The sequence below is a fragment of the Entelurus aequoreus genome, linkage group LG14 (genome assembly GCF_033978785.1).
Source record: "Entelurus aequoreus isolate RoL-2023_Sb linkage group LG14, RoL_Eaeq_v1.1, whole genome shotgun sequence".
NCBI classification, from domain to species: domain Eukaryota; kingdom Metazoa; phylum Chordata; class Actinopteri; order Syngnathiformes; family Syngnathidae; genus Entelurus; species Entelurus aequoreus.
In genome coordinates, this window is record NC_084744.1 from 13,495,991 (window position 1) to 13,517,048 (window position 21,058).

The 21,058-nt window shown below is 39.8% G+C and overlaps 2 protein-coding genes across 5 annotated transcripts in view; one reads left to right on the forward strand and one right to left on the reverse strand.

Annotated features, from left to right (window-relative positions):
* LOC133664411 (ras-related protein Rab-20-like) overlaps nucleotides 1-768 on the forward strand; it is a 10,213-nt gene extending 9,445 nt beyond the window's left edge. The window contains exon 2 of the mRNA XM_062069017.1: nucleotides 1-768. This exon is cut by the window's left edge and continues 647 nt beyond it. The gene's annotated coding sequence lies outside the window, so the exon portion shown is untranslated.
* The window catches only part of col4a2 (collagen, type IV, alpha 2), a 112,813-nt gene continuing 91,991 nt past the window's right edge, over nucleotides 237-21,058 (reverse strand). Inside the window, exons 12-47 of one of the 4 annotated variants that reach the window (XM_062068967.1) lie at nucleotides 15,199-15,270; nucleotides 15,078-15,122; nucleotides 14,963-15,010; nucleotides 14,853-14,888; nucleotides 14,743-14,787; nucleotides 12,428-12,488; nucleotides 12,212-12,316; nucleotides 11,161-11,301; nucleotides 11,006-11,077; nucleotides 10,747-10,898; nucleotides 10,598-10,670; nucleotides 10,195-10,301; nucleotides 9,935-10,118; nucleotides 9,565-9,612; nucleotides 9,259-9,333; nucleotides 9,088-9,186; nucleotides 8,777-8,998; nucleotides 8,478-8,639; nucleotides 8,233-8,403; nucleotides 8,002-8,145; nucleotides 7,803-7,928; nucleotides 7,543-7,724; nucleotides 7,411-7,474; nucleotides 7,260-7,334; nucleotides 7,064-7,171; nucleotides 6,881-6,988; nucleotides 6,722-6,793; nucleotides 6,523-6,648; nucleotides 6,313-6,429; nucleotides 6,028-6,189; nucleotides 5,821-5,919; nucleotides 5,601-5,747; nucleotides 4,720-4,836; nucleotides 4,313-4,504; nucleotides 3,949-4,235; nucleotides 237-2,783 (exon numbers count right to left, since the gene is read on the reverse strand). In XM_062068967.1, coding sequence (XP_061924951.1) covers nucleotides 2,529-2,783; nucleotides 3,949-4,235; nucleotides 4,313-4,504; nucleotides 4,720-4,836; nucleotides 5,601-5,747; nucleotides 5,821-5,919; nucleotides 6,028-6,189; nucleotides 6,313-6,429; nucleotides 6,523-6,648; nucleotides 6,722-6,793; nucleotides 6,881-6,988; nucleotides 7,064-7,171; nucleotides 7,260-7,334; nucleotides 7,411-7,474; nucleotides 7,543-7,724; nucleotides 7,803-7,928; nucleotides 8,002-8,145; nucleotides 8,233-8,403; nucleotides 8,478-8,639; nucleotides 8,777-8,998; nucleotides 9,088-9,186; nucleotides 9,259-9,333; nucleotides 9,565-9,612; nucleotides 9,935-10,118; nucleotides 10,195-10,301; nucleotides 10,598-10,670; nucleotides 10,747-10,898; nucleotides 11,006-11,077; nucleotides 11,161-11,301; nucleotides 12,212-12,316; nucleotides 12,428-12,488; nucleotides 14,743-14,787; nucleotides 14,853-14,888; nucleotides 14,963-15,010; nucleotides 15,078-15,122; nucleotides 15,199-15,270 — 4,299 coding nt within the window. In that variant the 3' untranslated portion in view covers nucleotides 237-2,528. Of the gene's footprint in view, nucleotides 2,784-3,948; nucleotides 4,236-4,312; nucleotides 4,505-4,719; nucleotides 4,837-5,600; nucleotides 5,748-5,820; nucleotides 5,920-6,027; nucleotides 6,190-6,312; nucleotides 6,430-6,522; nucleotides 6,649-6,721; nucleotides 6,794-6,880; nucleotides 6,989-7,063; nucleotides 7,172-7,259; nucleotides 7,335-7,410; nucleotides 7,475-7,542; nucleotides 7,725-7,802; nucleotides 7,929-8,001; nucleotides 8,146-8,232; nucleotides 8,404-8,477; nucleotides 8,640-8,776; nucleotides 8,999-9,087; nucleotides 9,187-9,258; nucleotides 9,334-9,564; nucleotides 9,613-9,934; nucleotides 10,119-10,194; nucleotides 10,302-10,597; nucleotides 10,671-10,746; nucleotides 10,899-11,005; nucleotides 11,078-11,160; nucleotides 11,302-12,211; nucleotides 12,317-12,367; nucleotides 12,489-14,742; nucleotides 14,788-14,852; nucleotides 14,889-14,962; nucleotides 15,011-15,077; nucleotides 15,123-15,198; nucleotides 15,271-21,058 lie in introns of all 4 variants that reach the window. The other 3 variants (XM_062068966.1, XM_062068965.1, XM_062068968.1) reach the window with 3 other exon arrangements.

The window sequence follows — 21,058 nt, forward strand, 5'->3', positions numbered from 1 at the left end:
CAGACGACAACCAAAGATGTCTGCTGCCACCAAGAACACTTTAGCACCATCTGGTCATCTTTTTCAAAGCCAGCAGTATGCATCGTCATGCAGGTGGCACATTGCACTATTTGATACATTTAATAATACTTTCATTCATCACATGAAACATTCTGTTACCTGCGTTGATATTAATTTCTTGTATGTACTATATATTATGTTAATTGCACAGACAAACCCTGCTTGAATATGACGTAATAAAGATTTTTATTTTGCAGTTGGCGACAGTCTCCATGAAATGACAGCCCTTGGACTCATTTGATCAAATATAATAAGATAATCATGGATTTATTTGTATTACTGTATGTTTAATACCACATCGACCTGAATAGAAGGCAACAAAAAATATGTTGTAATGTTTTCAAAATCAGCAAATCCTCTTAACTGGTTGACGGTTCATCGACTTATCTTGAAATTAAACACTGCTGACATGCTAACAAACTTGGTGACACAATGTTTTTCCAAACAGGTCTTTCTGCAGCTCTCCAGTCAGTGGTGTGTGAATGACTGGAAGAAAAGCTCAGACTTGCTTGAGGAGAAGTCGTTTGATGCCACCTGCTGGTTAGTTTGCATGTTTAAATTTCTAGACTGAATACAAGACGACCAATATTTGATCTCTTACTTTTTTCTATGGGAAAAAGAACAGTGGTACCTCTGTTTTTGTATGCCACACTTTTTGCATTATTTGGGTGTTCCACAAACATTTCAGATAAAATCCTACACAACTAGTCCATTGTTTCCCTCAGGTTTTTTTCGTACGACTGCAAAATAATCTACTATGGGGCCAAATAATGTTGAGTGCCAGCACTTTGATTAAAAAAAAGGTGAGAAAGAATTAGTAGCCAAGTATCAAAGTTGTGTCTGTGTGGCTTACCCTTCCCCATTACCCCTCTTCGCCCATCGCAGTCTTTGCCAACACGTTTACAAGAAAGTGACATTTAACTTGTCATTTATATGTAAATATTGTTTTTTGCGTTAAAAAAAACTATAATTATACTCTGTAAAATGTTTTGCGTTAATATGTTTGAAATTGATTAATTGCATTTACATTTTTTATTATAGGAAAATGTCAATCTGGTTTTTTTTCAGATCTTTTGGATCGGTTTACAGTAGCACATTTTATTCTACGAGTGTAATTGGTTCTCTGACGGAGCTCCCGACTTAAAATAGTTGTATTTTAAAAATGATGTTCCTCATTGAATTCAATGGAAATCCAATTATTCCTTTCTGCCCAAGATAAGAAATATTGAATGGAAAACAAAGTAGTATAATAATGTACAGCATTTACTTTGTAAAGTGGAATTCTGCAGTTTGTACTGCTTCTCCGTCAAACACACCATCAGCAGCTTCTCTGTATTTTTCACAAATACCTGCCGTGTTATTATTTTGGTGTTATCAACTTATTTGGCTTCATTATAGCACAGATTATTGTCGCAGTAAAAGTCGACTACGAGCCCGGTCATGTTTTAAATGATTTCTTTCTTTAATTTAATGACACCAGCCGCTTCGTCTGTTTGGCACCAACCTTTACATGCTTGGAAAAAGTATTTTTTTTATTTCTTTCTAGCTATAGGCTAACACTGGATGTTTTGGTTGGATTTTACGTTGTTCATTGTCACTTTTACTCGAGTTGGGGAGGCCCGTAACCCCATTTTTTGCTGAGAATTTAAAGCATAACAACTAATCGAGAGAACGCTCGTATCCTGAAAAACTGGTAAACTGAGGTACTACTGTTGCTGTATTCCGGTAGAAAAGCTCTGTCTTGATGGGTAGATGACGTTTGGCGCCACCTGCTGGTTGATTTGTGTAAAAAAAAGAGTAAGACCACAGATTATACGTTTTGTTGTCCTATATGTTGAAGCTTCTCGACTGAATACAAATCAACTCATCAAGGGGAACAAAAAGGCCGTCTTATATTCGGTTTGACTGACTTGCGTGTGATTATTTGCCAAAAACGAACCAAACACCCTCTTTTGAAATAAAAACAGCTCAGATCAAACCATTTTGGACTTTGGATTCAAGGTTGTTTACGCCGCGTGTGCACCTGGTAGTTTAATCATTTGTGGATTGGTAAAATTTAACAAGGGAAATACAATTCCAATGGAAGGGGGAAGGGTCAGGTTCAGTCGGATACTTCCAAACAAGAGAATCAGTGCATGAACATGGAAGATGACGCTGGCTATAACTCATACTAGAAGTGCATGTAACATGGGGGATAAAATAATAGTTACGTAGTAATAAGCAACGATAGTGTGGAGTTAGTGGCTTTAAGACTCACAAGCATGTTTGCTGGAAGAAGTAGTGAACAGTCTGAGGTAATAAGTTAAAAAAGGAAGCACCATACCAGACACATCAAATCTATAAAACACAACCATAACGTCGCTGGCTTCATTATGGCATCTCAAGGCACCAAACAAAGTCTTTGCATGCACGAGTGGCGTCAGATCCATTGCTTTATGACAAAAAAAGCGAGAAGAAGGTTTCCTTTTTCACAAGTTCTTCATGCAGACCTGGCAGCGGCTGATGCGCGACAGGAGCTGACCCGCTTTGAGCGTCTCTGATGCCGGCTGGGTGTGGAAGGACTGATCTATGGAGGTCAGCCAGAAGCTGTGCTTGTTGGCGAAGTAGTGACACGTGCCTTTGGCCCCGTTGCACTCGATGAACGGCGACGTGCGGAAGTCCTCCAGGCAGGAACCTGGCGACGACAGGGACTGACCGCCACCCTCGTTTCCTGCCGCCGTGTGCTACGGGAATAAGAGGTCAAGTCGTTTATGTCATTATTTATCGTTTCGTTACCAGTTGTGACAGCGGGGTTGGGGGGCGCTGTTATGGGAGCAGACGCTGCATAGTTCCTCAAATAATGCCTCATTAATAGATAACCCCCCACCTCAAATAAACACTTTTTCAATCCTTTAGGAAAAGATACAAGATGTTGCCATTAGGGGTTGTGATGACCTCTATGACTGCCATGTGGTGCCGAAGATGTAAACGTAATTATTAATTGGAATGATAGATGGAATGATATATGTGTTACATATTATTATAATGTGTTAAATTACATTATATTACAATTATACTTAATATTATGACAATGCTCAAATATATTTATTTCAGTTATAAAATATATACTATGTGTTATTATAATTATATATGTATCTATTTATTTACCAGTATTTTTTATTTGTATTTATTACTTTATCCAACTACTTATCTAGTGAGCTATTTTTTCTCTCATTCTTTTCCATTTATTAACGTATTTGTGTTTACACATTTTTTGTTTATTTACGTATTTAGGGAGTTTTTTCTATTTATTTATCTAACTACTTATTTAGTAAACAATTTTTGTTTTTTTGTTAATTTAAGTATTTTTATTTACACATTTATTTGTGTATTTACTCATTTAGTGAGTTATTTGTATTTCTTGATGTATTTATTTACTTATCTATCTTCTTATTTAGTGAGTTAGTTATTTTTATGTGTGTATTTACTTATTTAGTAATTTTTTTTTTCTTTGTTTCTGTCTTTCTTTTTTCTGAAGCAAAAGCTGGGAAACATTGACTCAAAACAGTTGGAATAGTTTAATAATATTTATATTGAGAATGTGTTTATTATATATTATTTTAAAAACCTTAAATTAAATATATATGTATGTATATATTTATATATAAATACGTATATGTTGATTAATTTTATAATTTATTTTTGAAATTTTGTAATATTTAATTTAATTGGTTTTGTAATTCACTTTTTGAATTTATTTTTATTTTTAATTTAAATGGTTTTGAACATAAAAAGGCCTCACTCTAAAAACACCCCACCCCTAATAGCCGCTTGCTACCTTCACCATTGGCCACTATGTAAGGGAATAGATCATGCGGGTGTACTTAATGAAATGTCCACACTCCTCACCATCAGGAAGGAGTAGCCGATCCAGAGGCTGCGCCATCCCGCGGGGCACTGCGGGATGTTGATGTCCTGGCTGTGGATGGCGATGGCAACCGACGGCGCCTCGCACACTGAGCAGCGGCTGATGTACGGTTTGATGTCGCCCTCCTCCACGGGCATCATGGGAAGCGGGGCGGTGGTGGACAGCCAGTAGGACTTGTCGTTCCTGCTGGCGTAGTAACAGAGGTCTCCCGGGTTGCAGTAGAGGAAAGGCATGGTGCTGAAACGTGGGAGGCACGAGCCGGCCAAGCCTGAAGGGAACAACACCAGGTCATTTATGATGATTTTGAAAAATACCTTATACATCCTAATAATTTCCAATGCTGACCTAGATCCTGATTATGAGCCTTTTCCTGTCCCTCCAGGTACAAGAGACTGTATCCCCCCCATAATTTAGACATCCCCACTGGGCACATGGGGGTCTGCTCGGTCTGACTGTGTTTGACCAGTAAGTAGCCCACGCTGACACTACGACCAGGCATGCCGGGCAATCCTGGGATGCCTGCTTTGCCAGAGTGACCTGCAAACAAGCAAACATCAACTATTAAGTAACTAGTAAGCGATAATGTTTTATAAACATGACATTGAAATGTGTTTCATTCACTTAACAACAATGATACTCCTTGTAAATAAGCATTTTCCCTGCCCAAACCGGCATCCAACGTTTCCAATCCTTTAATCTAAGGTTGTTAGTACAAATCCTCTTGTAAGCAACAGTCAGTCAGACACACATACCTTCCATGCCTCGTAGACCAGCATGGCCCACCTGACCTTGCTCGCCACGGAATCCAGGCGTTCCCGGTCTGCCACCGATTCCGGGCATGCCCTTCTGCCCAGCGGGCCCAAAAAAACCTTAAGGGAGAAAAAAGATACAGTATGTCACAGCTGCAGTTTGGGGACTGACTTATGTATTTATTCAGTCTTTAATTTTAATAATTTATTTCGGTACTTATATATTTATCTAGTAATTTAGTGAGTGTTTTTTTTAATGTATTTGTTCATTTAGTTATGTATCAATTTAGTTTAATATTTTATTAATTTACTTAGTAAATACACAAAAGAAAGGAAGAAGTCAATATCTTTTATTTAATGTATCTATTTAGTTTTTTATTTTATTATTTTATTTATTTATTTTTACCTTTATTTTTATTCAGTTATGTATCTATTTAGTGTTTTATTGTACTAATGTATTTAGGTATTTGTTTATTTATTTATTTACTTGTTTAGCAAGTTGTTTTTATTTCTTTATTAGTGTATTTACTTAATTAGTGAGTTTTCTTTCTTTCTTTCTTTCTTTGTGTATTTACTTATTTAGTAAATTATTCCTTATTTAGTTATGTATCTATTTAGTTTTTACTTGTTTTACTATATTTAGGTATTTATTTATTTATCTGTTTGCTTATTGACTTATTTAATAAGTTCTTTTTTTGATGTATTTATCTTTTTACTCATTTATTGAGTTATCTTTATTTATTTCCTTTTTTCTTTCTATGTGTATTTACTTATTTAGTGAGTTTTATTTATTTTGTTATCCATCTATCTATCCACTAAATTAGCAAGTGATTTATTTTTATTTGTTTATTTATTCATTGAAATTAATTTGAACAAAAACAGACCAGCATCCCCAGGGGGTCCTCGTGGTCCTGGTTCCCCTTGGACGCCTCTCGGCCCCTGGATGCCCTGTGGTCCTGAAGGCCCCCTCTCTCCTGGGAGTGTAATAGGCAGTGGAGCTAATCCCTGGTTTCCTGGTAACCCACGGAAACCTGCCAACGGGCCGAGTAGATCATGTAAAAACTGTACTTGACATACTTGGGAACCCAATCAATAAAGTCAAACCTGGAGGTCCAGCATCTCCCTCAGGTCCAGTTGGGCCTCTCTCGCCTTTGACCCCAATCGTACCAGGAATCCCCATTGAGCCTTGTTCTCCTTTGTCACCTGGAAGAAAAATATTCCTCCAGAAATACTGTACATAGTAGTAGATAACCAGAATGTAGCCCACTGGGCATATTCCCGTTGTAAATGTACAGTTTACAGTATGCATACCTTTCTTCCCAGATATCCCAGTCTGTCCTCTATATCCGGGTGTACCTTGGTCACCATTGAACCCTTTCCTGCCAGGGACTCCGGGAAACCCGAGTATTCCCACTATACCCTTTTTTCCAGGGGCAGCATCAATACCAGGAAAACCTCTGGGCCCAGGGAGACCTAGGAAACAACATTGCGGGTTACAGCACAAAACCCGGTTAAACTCTTCATTTGGAATTAGATCTTTGTGCGAGGGTCTTCACCAGAACACTTGAACAGCAATAGTAGTAATAGTTGTCTAACCTTGATAACCTTTAGTCCCGTGAAAGCCCTTATCCCCAGCAGTTCCTGGTCTGTCTGTCTTCCCATCTGGTCCTACAGGTCCACGGAACCCTGATGGTCCAGGATGACCTTGGTCACCTGAACAGATCCAACATGGGAACAGTCTTAGCATCATCCCAATTCCTTATCACTGTAAACATTCATCAACTTGGAATTCAGTGAGTGTCTTACCAAAGTCTCCTTGAAATCCTTTCAAACCTGCGACACCTGGCAAACCTGCCTGAGTGTTGGTGTTGCCGCCCTCCCCTTTTTCTCCCTTGGTCCCGGGGTGGCCAGCTGGTCCAATGATATCCAAACCTGGCAACAACAGAATCGCTCAATACCTATAGCCGGAACCTGAACATTAACTAAATTTACCAAAATGAAATACCTGGGATTCCAAAGACACCCTTTTGTCCTTTCAATCCATCTAATCCATAAAGACCAACCAGACCAGGGAAGCCTGCATACAATTGCACATAAATTACAACTTTAACAAACCACAAGACCATTATCCACAGAAATAAATATATTGAATTAATCCTTGTACCTTTGGTTCCTGGAAAGCCAGGTAAACCTGAGGACCCTTCTTTTCCAGTTGGTCCAGGAAAACCCTTCTGCCCTTGGTTACCTGGAGTACCTTTCTGTCCATCCGAGCCTGAAATTTGTAGAGTAGCAATTGCAATATAAGTTCTGTAAAAGACTAATATATCCTGTCATGTGAACGCCCTACCTGTATATCCTACATCGCCTGCATCACCTGGATGTCCCCTTTTTCCCTCGATACCATGAAAACCAGGAACTCCCCTGTCTCCAGGCACTCCAATTGATCCTTTCTCACCTATTTGGGTTGAAATCAAAACATTTCAAGCATTAGCAAGCATCTGCATCGCTATTAGGCACTAAAGCGAAACATTAGTTTATCCTACCTGGGTCACCTACGGAACCAAGTTCTCCTCTTAGTCCAGTTGCTCCTGGGATGTCGATGCGAGGACCCCTGGTACCTTTAAATCAGAATATTTAAGAATGCCAAACTATTTACCAACCAGTATTAAAATTTTGATTCTGTCTGGTTTGTACCTTTGATTCCCTTCCTGCCCTTATCTCCTGATGCACCGTAAGCACCAGGACTTCCTTTGAAGCCCTAGAAACAAGGACACAAAAGGTAAATTAACTCCATAAATGACAGGACAAGTGATTCCAAAGACTCACCTTATTACCAATCATCCCCACAAAGCCAGAAATTCCTTGCGTTCCGGTACGACCTGGCATTCCCTTTAACCCCGATAACCCCTGTGCACCAGGATCCCCATGAGAACCTTTTTCATGACCGGGATCCCCAGGGAATCCATGGCCTCCCTCAAGGCCTGGAACACCAGGTAAACCCTTCAAGCCTGTGGAAAGCAGTAGTCACATGTGAGAAAGCGAAAAGACACGGGAGGGTTTTAAGTCATTGCAGTCAGCCGAATAACCTCTTGGCCCGGTGAATCCTTGATTTCCTTGTTTTCCACAATCGCCCTTAATGCCTTTCATGTCGACAATCATCTTTGCAGGGATTTCTGGCTTCTCCCCGGGTCGACCCCTTAAACCACGATCACCTGCAATCCAATGTTGAGAATTAGGGAGAAAGTATTTCTAATACTTACAAATATGAAAAGACGAGTCTTGCACCTTTTTCTCCACTTTGACCGGGTATTCCTTTAGGGCCTATTTGGCCAGGTAGTCCAGTGTCCCCTTTGACCCCACTGAATCCTTTTATACCTGTATTACCCTTGACCCCTGAAAAGCCTGACATGCCAGGAGACCCTTTATATCCTGAAAAACAGGGACCCATTGTCATGACCAAATTGCTTAAACCGTCGACTTTTGGGTTGGAATATATTGCGGAATTGTGGAACCTACCTTTCATTCCTAGAGCTCCGGGTCGTCCATCAAGTCCCGGCTGTCCTAGGTTACCCGGTGAGCCTTTCTCTCCAGTAACCCCATCATTACCTGGCTCCCCTGGGAACCCTGACACTCCAAATGGACCTGGAGGACCTGGGTTTCCCTCTGTTCCCCTTTCTCCAGTTAAGCCTTGAGTCCAAGAAGGGATTTAGATAAGAATAAGGTAATCTCTAAGAACTATACAATCTTGGATAGGGAGTTACCTGGTTGTCCAATGGCACCCCGCAGCCCTGGTGAACCAGCTTTGCCAAAATCTCCAGGGTATCCATAAGTACCTGGTGGTCCAGGACTTCCTTCTACCCCCTGTGGGCCTGCAGGGCCAATGATGCCTTTGGAACCAATCATACCAGGCATGCCCCCCATTCCTGTGGCACCGGAACAATTTAGATAAGACTCCTTAAATACAGTGGACTCTTCAAAGTCGAACACCTCTGAGGTGGTTTAATTAGTTAGAGCATTCCAGTTTTGTGTTCGACCTAAAATTATTCAAAATGGTGTTCACCTGGATAGCCCGGCTCGCCTTGACCTCCGGCATGACCTTTATTTCCTTGCAGCCCATACAATCCTGGGTCACCAGGCGGCCCTGGCGCTGCACCCAAGATTTCACCATGAATTCCTTTGTCACCAGGTGCTCCGTTGCGTCCAGCCAGCCCAGGAACGCCTGGAGCTCCAACTGACCCCTTTCTCCCGGGTAAGCCCAAATCACCACGGGGGCCAGTAAAACCTGTCATTGGAGATGATCCAGTTCAATAAAACAAGATCAAAAGTGTATTGGGCTTTGTAAAGAGATTTGTTTCTATGACGCAGTCTTGCCTGGCGGTCCCGGACGGCCACCTGGGCCGTAGTCTCCTACTTCTCCTTTCTCTCCCTGTAGTCCTAATGCACCTGGAACCCCTTTTTCACCTGGAAGACCTGGTGATTTTTTAAAGTAAGGACATGGTAAGTCCAACATGCTTTAAAGCAAAACACTTCGCTGCTTCTTACCTTGGAGACCAGGTAACCCTCTCGGACCAGTAAAACCAGGCAGTCCAGGAGGTCCTGGGAAAGTGTTGCACGGACCTAAGAAAAACAAATTAATGCTCATTTCATGGTTATATGTAGACCTAATTATGCTAAAATTGAGGTGACTTTGTCTGGTGCCCAGCGTGAATTCTATACTATGAGATTCTTGTATTATTACAATAGCTACTTTCACTTGCTGCACTTGTAAAAAATTATAGCAGTCATGCACATGGGGGCAAAGCACAACAAAGCTGTTGCTTAGGGAGTTGTAAATATCATTATACCCGCTACCTGTCACATCCCACTGTCCTCCATCTCCTGTTGGACTACAGCCGCCTTTCAGTTGTAAACAAGAGAGAAGGAGAGAGCATTCGGTACAAGATATTATTCAAAAAGCACAAGCATTATAGCAAACAAGCTTGAGCCGAGCTGGTTTGATTGCTGCAGGCCCTGCAACAACTGGAAGCAAAGAAGGAGAAGTAATGGTACAATGGCAAGATATACTTCATGCGTCCACATTTTTACTTGACAAGCCAATCATACGCTTTTCAGTTCAAATGAAAAGTGTACATATGAGCATTAAGTAGTTAAACTGAAACAGTTAAAGGAAAGCCTTGAAGGAAACACGTTGTAGTGTTCTTTTAGATGCCTATTTTACCTGGTCTGCCAGGTGTTCCAGGAACTCCAGGGTAACCGTTGAGGCCAGCATCGCCGGGTAAACCAGGCTGCCCTTTGAGACCCTCCAGGTCTTGACCTGGCTCTCCTCTTAGTCCAGGCGCACCAGGTTGACCAGGTTGACCGGCAAAACCTTTGTCTCCGCTCTCTCCTTTGGAATCGTTTCCCTGTTGAAATTAAAGCAATGACAATTAAAGCCAATTTTATTAATAAGACATGACTGAGGACCAGTATTGGACTCACTGGAAGTCCTCGATTACCAGGAAAACCGGGCCGACCAACAAGGCCTGAAGCCCCTGGAGGTCCCGGTTCACCATCCTGGCCGAAAATCCCAGCGTCTCCAGGATATCCTGAGGGCATTACAAAGGAACATTAACGCTGAAGTGGAATGGATTGTGTTTTAATGTAATGGAGGCAACCACTACTTTGTTGTGACCAGCGGAGGTGCTGATATTTGAGTCCCAGCTAATTTTTTCTTTTAAAAAAAGTACAACTTGATGTCAGCTATGGGATGTCAAGCCTCCGGCAGAATTAATCTCCTTAATACATTACTGGGATTGAAACAGAACATATTCTACAACAAGTGCATGTCAATGTGCATCAGCATAGTGGAATACGCCCGTATGAGTGTGCACAAATATCCCACCCTTCTGAGTTGCCACCGCTGTGTCTCCTTTTCTGCCTTTTGGACCTGGCTCACCAGGGACTCCTGGAGTTCCCTGCAGGAAAACATCATCAGTGAACAAAGAAATTAAACGTTTCAAACTTTAGGTGATCTTGTTAGATTTTTCTTACGGAGACTCCGTCCAATCCGGGGGGACCCGGGTCTCCAACATCACCCTCTCGACCAAACTCGCCGGTCATTCCGGCGTCTCCAGTGTCACCGGCGAGGCCGGGGGGTCCGGTTGGGGAGTTGTTGACGATGCATTCGCATAGTCCGTGATCACCTAAACACGCACACATTTGCAAATCAACTAAACGCTTCAGCGACAAAACAGTAGTTGATTAAATAAACATCACCAGTAATAATTAGCAAAAACTATAACAGCAGCACCTTTCACTCCTTTGAAGCCCGCATTCCCGGGCCTTCCTCTAGCTCCGGAGGACCCCTTGAAGAACTCTTGCCCTTGAGACATCAAGGAACACCATCAGGCGATAAAAAATTCTTATGAAGTATCGCCACACATTGACAGTGGCTCCTATACTCACATGATCCTGGAGGCCCCCTGGAACCTGGTCGACCAGGGAAGCCCTTAGATCCTCCAGTGACAGCGGAACGTCCGGGTTCACCATGTTGGCCCTTCTCCCCTGGCTCACCCTTCTTTCCAAATGGTCCGGCGAAATCAAACACTGACGAACAGGGCAAAAATTACACAATTATTTAAACTTTTGATCCTCTTTGGGAGTGTCCTGATACAACATTAGTAAAGCCTTGAGTCCTGGCCATTACTAATATTGATCGGCTACGATATCAGCACGGATCAATAAATACTTTACTTATTTTGTAGTTTGGAATGTTAGAAAAGGTTCGATCCAGTGAAATGACTCAAACATTGTTAGGTAAAGAAAAACACTAACATATTTATTATTAGTCTTGAATGGATATAAGCAGTTTTTTTTAAGTTAGAGTGGAGTGGTAATTTTTTTTTTTTTGCGTAACCAAGTGGTCACAATAATTCAGTGAGTAAAGCAACAGGTTGACTGATGCGGACACGTTTGTTACCAGATAATTTCCAACACGCCGTAAATAACATACAACTATGATTATTTGATACTTGTTTATCATGACAAATCATGTTTTAGACTAAAATACTATTCCAATAAGGACACTTATTACTAATGTCTAGCTTGTGTGCTATTGTATGCTTGGCTGTTGTGTAGCTGCTAGCTCATAGTTGCCTGTAAGCCTACCATGTTTACCTTTTGTTAATGACTTCACTAAAATACGAAAAAAGCTTAGACATGTGTAGTTATTGGAGGACATTTAGATGTTAACTGGCTGTCCAGCTTTGCACAAGTCAGTAACTGTAAACTTCAGCTTTACAGATGCCAGGTCTACTGTGACACATGGTGGTATTAGTTATATTACAAGCAATGAACGCATTGCTTCCTGTGGGGGACATGAAGCATTTATTTAAGGGCTGGCACTTATTTTCACTCTATTAATTGGGGCATCTATTGGAGCAGAGCCCACCATTTAAAGAAACTAGTGTGACTGCAAGTGCATAAAGTGTGCTAAGAAGCGTCTCTTATTACAGACCTTGTTGCTGTGTGTGAGAAGCGAGACGCCCTGGTGGTCCGGGAATGCCTTGGTCTCCTATGGGGCCCCTTTCACCTTGTACACCCTGCGCACCTGGGGCACCAGCTTATCAGGTAAAAAACACATTTTTTAGCGTCTTTCAAGCATTTTCTTCACCTGTATCAGACTTGCTCGACTTGCCCAATTGGATGTTTCTAAGCTCATCAGTTGACATACCTGCTGAAAACCAGGACCAGGATCCGTCTGGAACCAGGTCACCCGCCTCACCCATCACACCCTAAAATACAGAATTCATCGAAGTAGTGACGTTTGCTTAGAATAATGTTGATTATGTGCAATGCATTGTTAGTTATTGCAAAAATACTGCATAGCAGGGGTGCCCAAATATTTTCCACTGAGGGCCACAGACTGACAAATCAAAGGATGCGGGGGCCATTTTGGGATTTTCCCCCTTCAAAACCAGTGCAAAATATAGCTGTTTTTCAAAGAACTAGAAACTGCAATTTCGGTTGAAATATTGTGTGAATGATGAAAAGCCAAAGCCGAACTTAAATGCTAACAGTTAGCACGCTGGAAAGATAGCATCAAGTAACAAAAAATATGAGCTAAACAAGCTAGCATGCTAACAGTGCTAGGCAAACATGCTAACAATAGCATTCTAACAGTTAGCTTTCTGAAATACGAAAATATATGACACTGAGGTGTATGCGTGGCGCAGTTGGGAGAGTGGCCGTGCCAGCAACTTGAGGGTTCCTGGTTCAATCCCCACCTTCTACCAACCTCGTCACGTCCGTTGTGTCCTTGAGAAAGACACTTCACCCTTGCTCCTGATGGGTCGTGGTTAGCGCCTTGCATGGCAGCTCCCGCCATCAGTGTGTGAATGTGTGTGTGAATGGGTGAATGTGGAAATAGCGTCAAAGCGCTTTGAGTGCCTTGAAGGTAGAAAAGCGCTATAAAAGTATAACCCAATTATCATTTACCATTACCTGCTAAATTAGCTAAAAAAGCTAGCATGCTAATGTTAACATGTTAAATTGCTAACTAACATGCGTTAAAAATACCAAAATATATTAATCTAAGGCAGGGGTCACCAACCTTTTTGAAACCAAGAGCTACTTCTTGGGTACTGATTAATGCGAAGGGCTACCAGTTTGATACACGCTTAAATAAATTGCCAGAAATAGCCAATTTGCTCAATTTACCTTTAACTCTATGTTATTATTAATAATTAATGATATTTACACTTAATTGAACGGTTTAAAAGAGGAGAAAACACAAAAAAATTGACAATTAAATTTTGAAACATAGTTTATCTTCAATTTCGACTCTTTAAAATTCAAAATTCAACCGAAAAAAAGAAGAGAAAAACTAGCTAATTCGAATCTTTTTGAAAAAATAAAAAAAAGAATTTATGGAACATCATGAGTAATTTTTCTTGATTAAGATTACTTTTACAATTTTGATGACATATTTTAAATAGGTTAAAATCCAATCTACACTTTGTTAGAATATATAACAAATTGGACCAAGCTATATTTCTAACAAAGACAAATCATTATTTCTTCTAGATTTTCCAGAACAAAAATTTTAAAAGAAATTCAAAAGACTTTGAAATAAGATTTACATTTGATTCTACAGATTTTCTAGATTTGCCAGAATATTTTTTTTGAATTTTAATCATAATAAGTTTAAAGAAATATTTCACAAATATTCTTCGTCGAAAAAACAGAAGCTAAAATGAAGAATTAAATTAAAATGTATTTATTATTCTTTACAATAAAAAAAATAAATGTACTTGAACATTGATTTAAATTGTCAGGAAAGAAGAGGAAGGAATTTAAAAGGTAAAAAGGTATATGTGTTTAAAAATCCTAAAATCATTTTTAAGGTTGTATTTTTTCTCTAAAATTGTCTTTCTGAAAGTTATAAGAAGCAAAGTAAAAAAAATAATGAATTTATTTAAACAAGTGAAGACCAAGTCTTTAAAATATTTTCTTGGATTTTCAAATTATATTTGAGTTTTGTCTCTCTTAGAATTAAAAATGTCGGGCAAAGCAAGACCAGCTTGCTAGTAAATAAATAAAATGTAAAAAATAGAGGCAGCTCACTGGTAAGTGCTGCTATTTGAGCTATTTTTAGAACAGGCCAGCGGGCTACTCATCTGGTCCTTACGGGCTACCTGGTGCCCGCGGGCACCGCGTTGGTGACCCCTGATCTAAGGTGTGTACCTGATTTTTTAAAAAATGTTAGCTTGCTAACTTGCATCAAAGTACCAAAATTTGACTGAAGTGTATCTGTACAAAATTAGCTAAAAAAAAAAAAGTATATTTGACGCTGAGGATTATAGCTGCAAAATTAGCACAAAAGCGAGCATTCTAGTATTAAAATGCAAACAATTGTGCCACGGGCCATTAGAAAATGTGTTAAGTGCTGCAAAAGGCCCTCTGGCCACACTTTGGACACCCCTGCTGTAGAATGCACAACTGGAGTAGTTTTACTTGATTTTAGTTTTATTTTAGCCTATATCTCACCTTTGGACCAGGTCTGCCTAATGGTCCTTGTTCGCCATTGTCTCCCTGAAGAACAGCAGCATTAATACCACCGTATAAAAATGCATCACACAGAATCGTGACAAGCCTACCCTTGGTCCAGACCTCCCAGGTGCCCCAGGTAGACCCTGTAGAAGAAACATCCAAAACATAAATAAAATGCTTGGAGGTTTAAGTTTGACCGGAATATGTAGAAACCTACTCGTGATCCAGGGAATCCCATAATGCCACTCTCCCCCTTGTTGTCAGCCTGCAATGAAGCAAGGACAACCGTGACGATGCTGTTAAAGGAGACTTGAGGCGCGCAAGGAACTTACCAGATCTCCTTGTTCTCCTTTAACACCCTTGGGGCCAGTAGGTCCCTGAAATTGAAGAGGACGCATCATGGTTTCTCAGCTGATGTTCTAGTTTAAAGCTGTAACGAGTGGATGTACAAACCAAAGATCCATAAGGGGGCAGAGTGTGGGGATGAGTGGAGTTACCCGCGATCCCTGGGGGTCCGATCTCCCCCTGTGGTGCAAGGAAGATGACACATAAGCATGACGTCGATCATGAATCTACTCAACTCCCTAAAATATGGGCCGCTTTTGTTTACTAAAATACAGAGAATTTTATTATTTGTTAAATCATTATCTTTATTGTCATTATAGAGAGTACAACAAAATTGTATGCACCATATTCAGTGCTGTTTGAATAAAAACAAAAACAAATCAATAATAATAAAAACTCATCCAGAATTGTACATTTAGCTGCCATATAGTTACTTAAATAACGGATGCATTAAAAATTCCTAAAAACGGCAAGATTTTACATCGCAAATGTGGGCTCCATGACATCTATCATATACAGTATACCACATATATGTTTCTCAGCTGTGGTCTGTATGGGCCACAGCAGTACTTGTAATACACTTTTACACCACTTGTGGCAGCAATGACAATATCAAACAAACAGAAGAAGTCTGGAGCAAAAGTCATAAATAATTTTTTTTAAGCGCAAAAATTATGACTGAAGTGGTGAAACTGTATTTTCATTTGCACTTTCATTTTATTGACAGTTCAGTTAAAAAAACATATTTATTATTAATGAATTAATGTTTTTATTTTAGCACTACATAATTGTAAGTAGGGCAGCACGGTGGAACAGGGGTTAGTGCATGTGCCTCACAATACGAAAGTCCTGAGTTCAATACCGGGCTCGGGATCTTTCTGTGTGGACTTTGCATGTTCTCCCTGTGACTGCGTGGGTTTCCTCCGGGTACTCCGGCTTCCTCCCACCTCCAAAGACATGCACCTGGGGATAGGTTGATTGGCAACACTAAATTGGCCCTAGTGAGTGAACGTGAGTGTGAATGTTGTCTGTCTATCTGTGTTGGCCCTGCGATGAGGTGGCGACTTGTCCAGGGTGCACCCCGCCTTCCGCCCGGATGCAGCTGAGATAGGCTCCAGCATCCCCCGCAACCCCAAAAGGGACAAGCGGTAGAAAATGGATGGATGGATAATTGTAAGTACATTTATTTTTCGTCAGTTATGCAGTACATTTGGTCAGTACTAACTTTTCTAATCAGACTGACTTAAAAGGGAACTGCACTTTTTGGGGAATTTTGCCTGTCATTCACAATCATTATAAGAGACAAGAAAACACGTCTTTTTTTTTTTTGCGGTTTTAAAGATGATAAAAAAAAACGCTTGAAAGATGCGGCTAATAGGAGTCACCGTTGTAGCCTTCAAAGCCCTCTAAAACAACTTCAAAACCCTTCATTAATGTTTTATATACACACTGCAAATCTATATATAATGTAGTAACAGACACCTTCACAACAATATGTAATATGTTCAATATTTACCGTATTTTGATCATTTTAATCATTTCCGGGGCAGATTTATTCCGCGCATTGATTTCTGTTTCCATAGCACAGGGGTCGGCAACCTTTACCACTCAAAGAGCCATTTTGGCAAGTTTCACAAATTAAAGAAAATAATGGGAGCCACAAAAAAAAAAAAAAATTTAAAATGAAAAACACCGCATACAAAGCTTAAATGCTTTGTGCTATGTTAACCAGGGGTCTCAGACACACGCACCGGCACGCACTTTAATGTGGAAATTTGATGTTAGTGCGGCCCGCGAGTTTTGAATGAATGGCGCTTGATGGCGTCATACTTGCTAACCCTCTCATTGGCGTGACGGCACTGCTTTTGGCGCCCTCTACAGCCTGCCCAAACAGTGTACTTGCTCGACCACATGTAGAATGCAGATTCAGCTTGCTCACATAAGTGACAGCAAGGCGTACTAGGTCAGCAGCTACACATCTTACACTGACGGTAGCCTTATAAAACAACTTTAACACTGTTACGTTACAAATATGCGCCACACTTTGAACCCACACCAAAAAAGAATGACAAACACATTTCTGGAGAACATCTGCACTGTAACACAACATAAACACAACACAACCAATACCCAGAATCCCATGCAGCCCTAACTCTTCCGCTCAACCAACGCACGGAGGGGGGGGGGGTTGATGTGTGGGGGGATTTGGTGGTAGCAGGGGTGTATAATCTAGACCGGAAGAGTTAGGGCTGCATGGGATTCTGGGTATTGGTTGTGTTGTGTTTATGTTGTGTTACGGTGGGATGTTCTCCAGAAATGTGTTTTTCATTCTTTTTTGGTGTGGGTTCACAGTGTGGCGCATATTTGTAACGTAACAGTGTTAAAGTTGTTTGATACGGCTACCGTCAGTGTAAGCTGTGTGGCTGATGACTAAGTATGCTTTGCTGTCTCTTATGTGTCAAATAAAAGCTACATACAACATGTGGCTGGGCTGGCACGCTGTTTGTAAATGCTATAGAGAACAATTACTACAGTGCAATTAGAGTACTCCCTTAATTTAGTAATTATTCTGAAAATAGGATTATATTTTCCCTGGGAGTTATCTAGGAGAGGCACTGAGATCCATAAATCTCCCGGGAAAATCGGGGGGCTCGGCAAGTATGCAGCTGAGCCGCATCAGAGTGGTCAAAGAGCCGCATGTGGCTCCGGAGCCGCGGGTTGCCGACCCCTGCCATAGCAACATACGTCTGACTTGTGGCAACATGTGTGTTCCTACTTCCGAAATGTGTGTTTTCTAATCATGGCAGACTTGGTAACAGACAACGAAGACGACTATTTTTGGACAAAAGAGGTTTTACAACCTGATACTGTGAGAGTGAGTGAGACGTTGGAGCAGACAGAAGATGAAAGCGATTTTGAAGCTATAAATATGGAACTTGGAGCCAAGCTATTTCGACATAAATGGATTGCTTACCCAAAATCAACAGGAAAAAACGTCCCCGGCCAGCTGGACCAGACGAGCAACTGTCCATCGAGTGAGTCACTTTATATTGATCATGATACACGCAGCACGCCATGCGTGTTATTTCAACTACATACACTGTCTGGCAAGCTCAGCTGTGTACAAACAAAACATGAAATGTGGGCTCAATTGTATTATTATACAGGTTATGGAACGTAAATGAAGTATTGTTGACGGCTTTGATTGCTCCCATTAGCTGCATTGCTAGCCACCTTCATCCCAAGTGCAGGACTAATAGACTAAAAAACTCCTTTGTCCCACACGCCATCAGACTGTACAACTCCTCTCTTGGGGGGAGGGGGGTACCAGGATGGCAGGGGATGCAAAACAATAACAATACTGAAATAAACTGCAACAAAAAACAGTGCAATTAACAGTGCAAAAACAGTGTAATACATTTTCATAACATGGTCACTACTGCCTAGTTTCTCTTGTTATATACTTATTTGTATTCTTATTGTTGCTTTTTATTTGTATTCTTATTGTAACATCAAGGGTTGGAATTGGGGGTTAAATCACCAAAATGATTCCCGGGCGCGGCGCCGCTGCTGCCCACTGCTCCCCAAGGGGATGGGTCAAATGCAGAGGACAAATTTCACCACACCTAGTGTGTGTGTGACAATCATTGGTACTTTAACTTTAACTTTAACTTAACTTAACATTTTCTATTTTATTTCCATTTATACCCCCATTATTTATTTTTTTTATCTCAATTCTGTACACTGCTGCTGGAAATAACATTTTCCTCAGGGAACTCTCCTGAAGGAATCAATAAAGTACTATCTATCTATCTATCTATCTATCTATCTATCTATCTATCTATCTATCTATCTATCTATCTATCTATCTATCTATCTATCTATCTATCTATCTATCTATCTATCTATCTATCTATCTATCTATCTATCTATCTATCTATCTATCTGTCTATCTATCTATCTATCTACCTACCTAGGATGAGCCGATTTTTATACTGTATGTTGAACCCGAAAAAACCCCAAAACCTTTTGTCTTCTTGTCTCTCATAATGATTGTGAATGATAGGCAAAATTCCCCAAAAAGTTAAGTTCCCCTTTAAGTCAAAGGTTAATGTGTCAAATAAATATTAATCTTTGTGATTAACATATGGTTTTCATATCATTTGACAAGTATGTAAACTGTAAGTAGGTTAAATGTAATTATTGAATACAACTAAAATCTAGAGTAAGATTACTAGTTCGGTGTTAATATTTCAGTGGGCCTCAGGCCCCTCTGTAGTGGAAAAGTTGGGCCCCGAGGTCAAAAAGGTTAGGAACGCCTGATATAAGGCATATATTTAACCCTCAGGGGACAATGGCGGACTTTTTTGCCATTTCATTACAATTTAGTTACATTTTGGCCATATCTTCTATATTATACATGACTTTAATTAAGAGTGTGTTTTCTTCAGGTTAAATTAAAAAATGTTAATGTCCAACTCTTTCTCAGGTGTACAACACACTGGCAGTTATTCTACAATAGCCCCAAAGCCAGGACATAAAAGACCTTCATTTTTAAAAGAAAAAAATACATTTTGGATTCATGTTTTGTTTTGCACAAATCTCTCAACCAGCTTCAGCCCCAAACAAATTTTGTTTTTCTAAAAAAATTGAAACCTTTTAAAGCCTTTTGATCAAATGATGCCGCAGTTTTCAATTAGTATAAATTAGCAGAACATTATTTATTTGACTAATTTCAACCTGTGACATTATCTGATCAAAATGATATTATTGTTTAGGAGTGAAGTTTATTGAGGAATCTGAGCAAAAAAAAAAAAAAATGAATCAAAATATTTTTACACCCCTCAAACACTAAAGGACTTTTACGTCCTGTTTGGCTTTGAAGATAATTCAAATGGAATGGCCAGGCCAGGCAGTAGAAAATGGATGGATGGATGTCCACAGAGGGTTAATCTTTATTTGTACACACGCTTGTGTGATGTAATGGCTGTGATTGGCTAATTAGGATTAAAATTACAAGGTTGAATTATGTTTTAATTGAATATCAACAGCAGTCAAAAGTTTGGAGACATCGTTCAGTAGCATTAAAGAGTGTGTCTAAACTTTTGACTGGGACTGTACATCCATGATGTATGTATTATACAGTATATATATATATATATATATATATATATATATATATATATATATATATATATATATATATATATATATATATATGTCTTAATTACATTGTCCCAAAAAATATAGTGCTCGATACCGCGGTAGAGCGTAATATGTATGTGTGGGAAAAAATCACAAGACTATTTCATCTCTACAGGCCTGTTTCATGAGGGTTTCCTCAATCGTCGATTGAAACAGGCCTGTAGAGATGAAATAGTCTTGTGATTTTTTCCCACACATACATACATATATATATATATATATATATATATATATATATATATATATATATATATATATATATATATATATATATATATATATATATATATGTATCATTCCTAACAGCAGCATTATATCTATTTTTTCATTGTGTCTTTGAGTCGGTTTGCACCTCTTAATTGGATCAAATCACTACCAATGTGGCATGGCGTCTGTCATTTTTAATATTGTTAGCGACAAGTCCAATCAGTGTCGAATGAGTGCTCTGGCGAAGTTAAGTCTATTCGAATTTGCACTTGCTGCGCGGCTGTAAGAGCATGCCAAGGTGTATTTTGTTCCCTGTGTGTTTTTATTAAGTTCTTGGAGGTGTAGATGGCACCACTTAGTGTGGAGGCCACTGTTTGAAAATGTTAAAAGTAAGGGTATCCTGATCCGATATTGACATCGGTCCGATATCAGCAATTATATCAGCTTGTATGTAAACTCACCGATATAAGCAGTCCTGTAGCGCATTAGTTAACATCTAAATGTCCTCCAATAAGCACACACGGTTGGTCTTTGTATTTCTTTGTATTTATTGTAT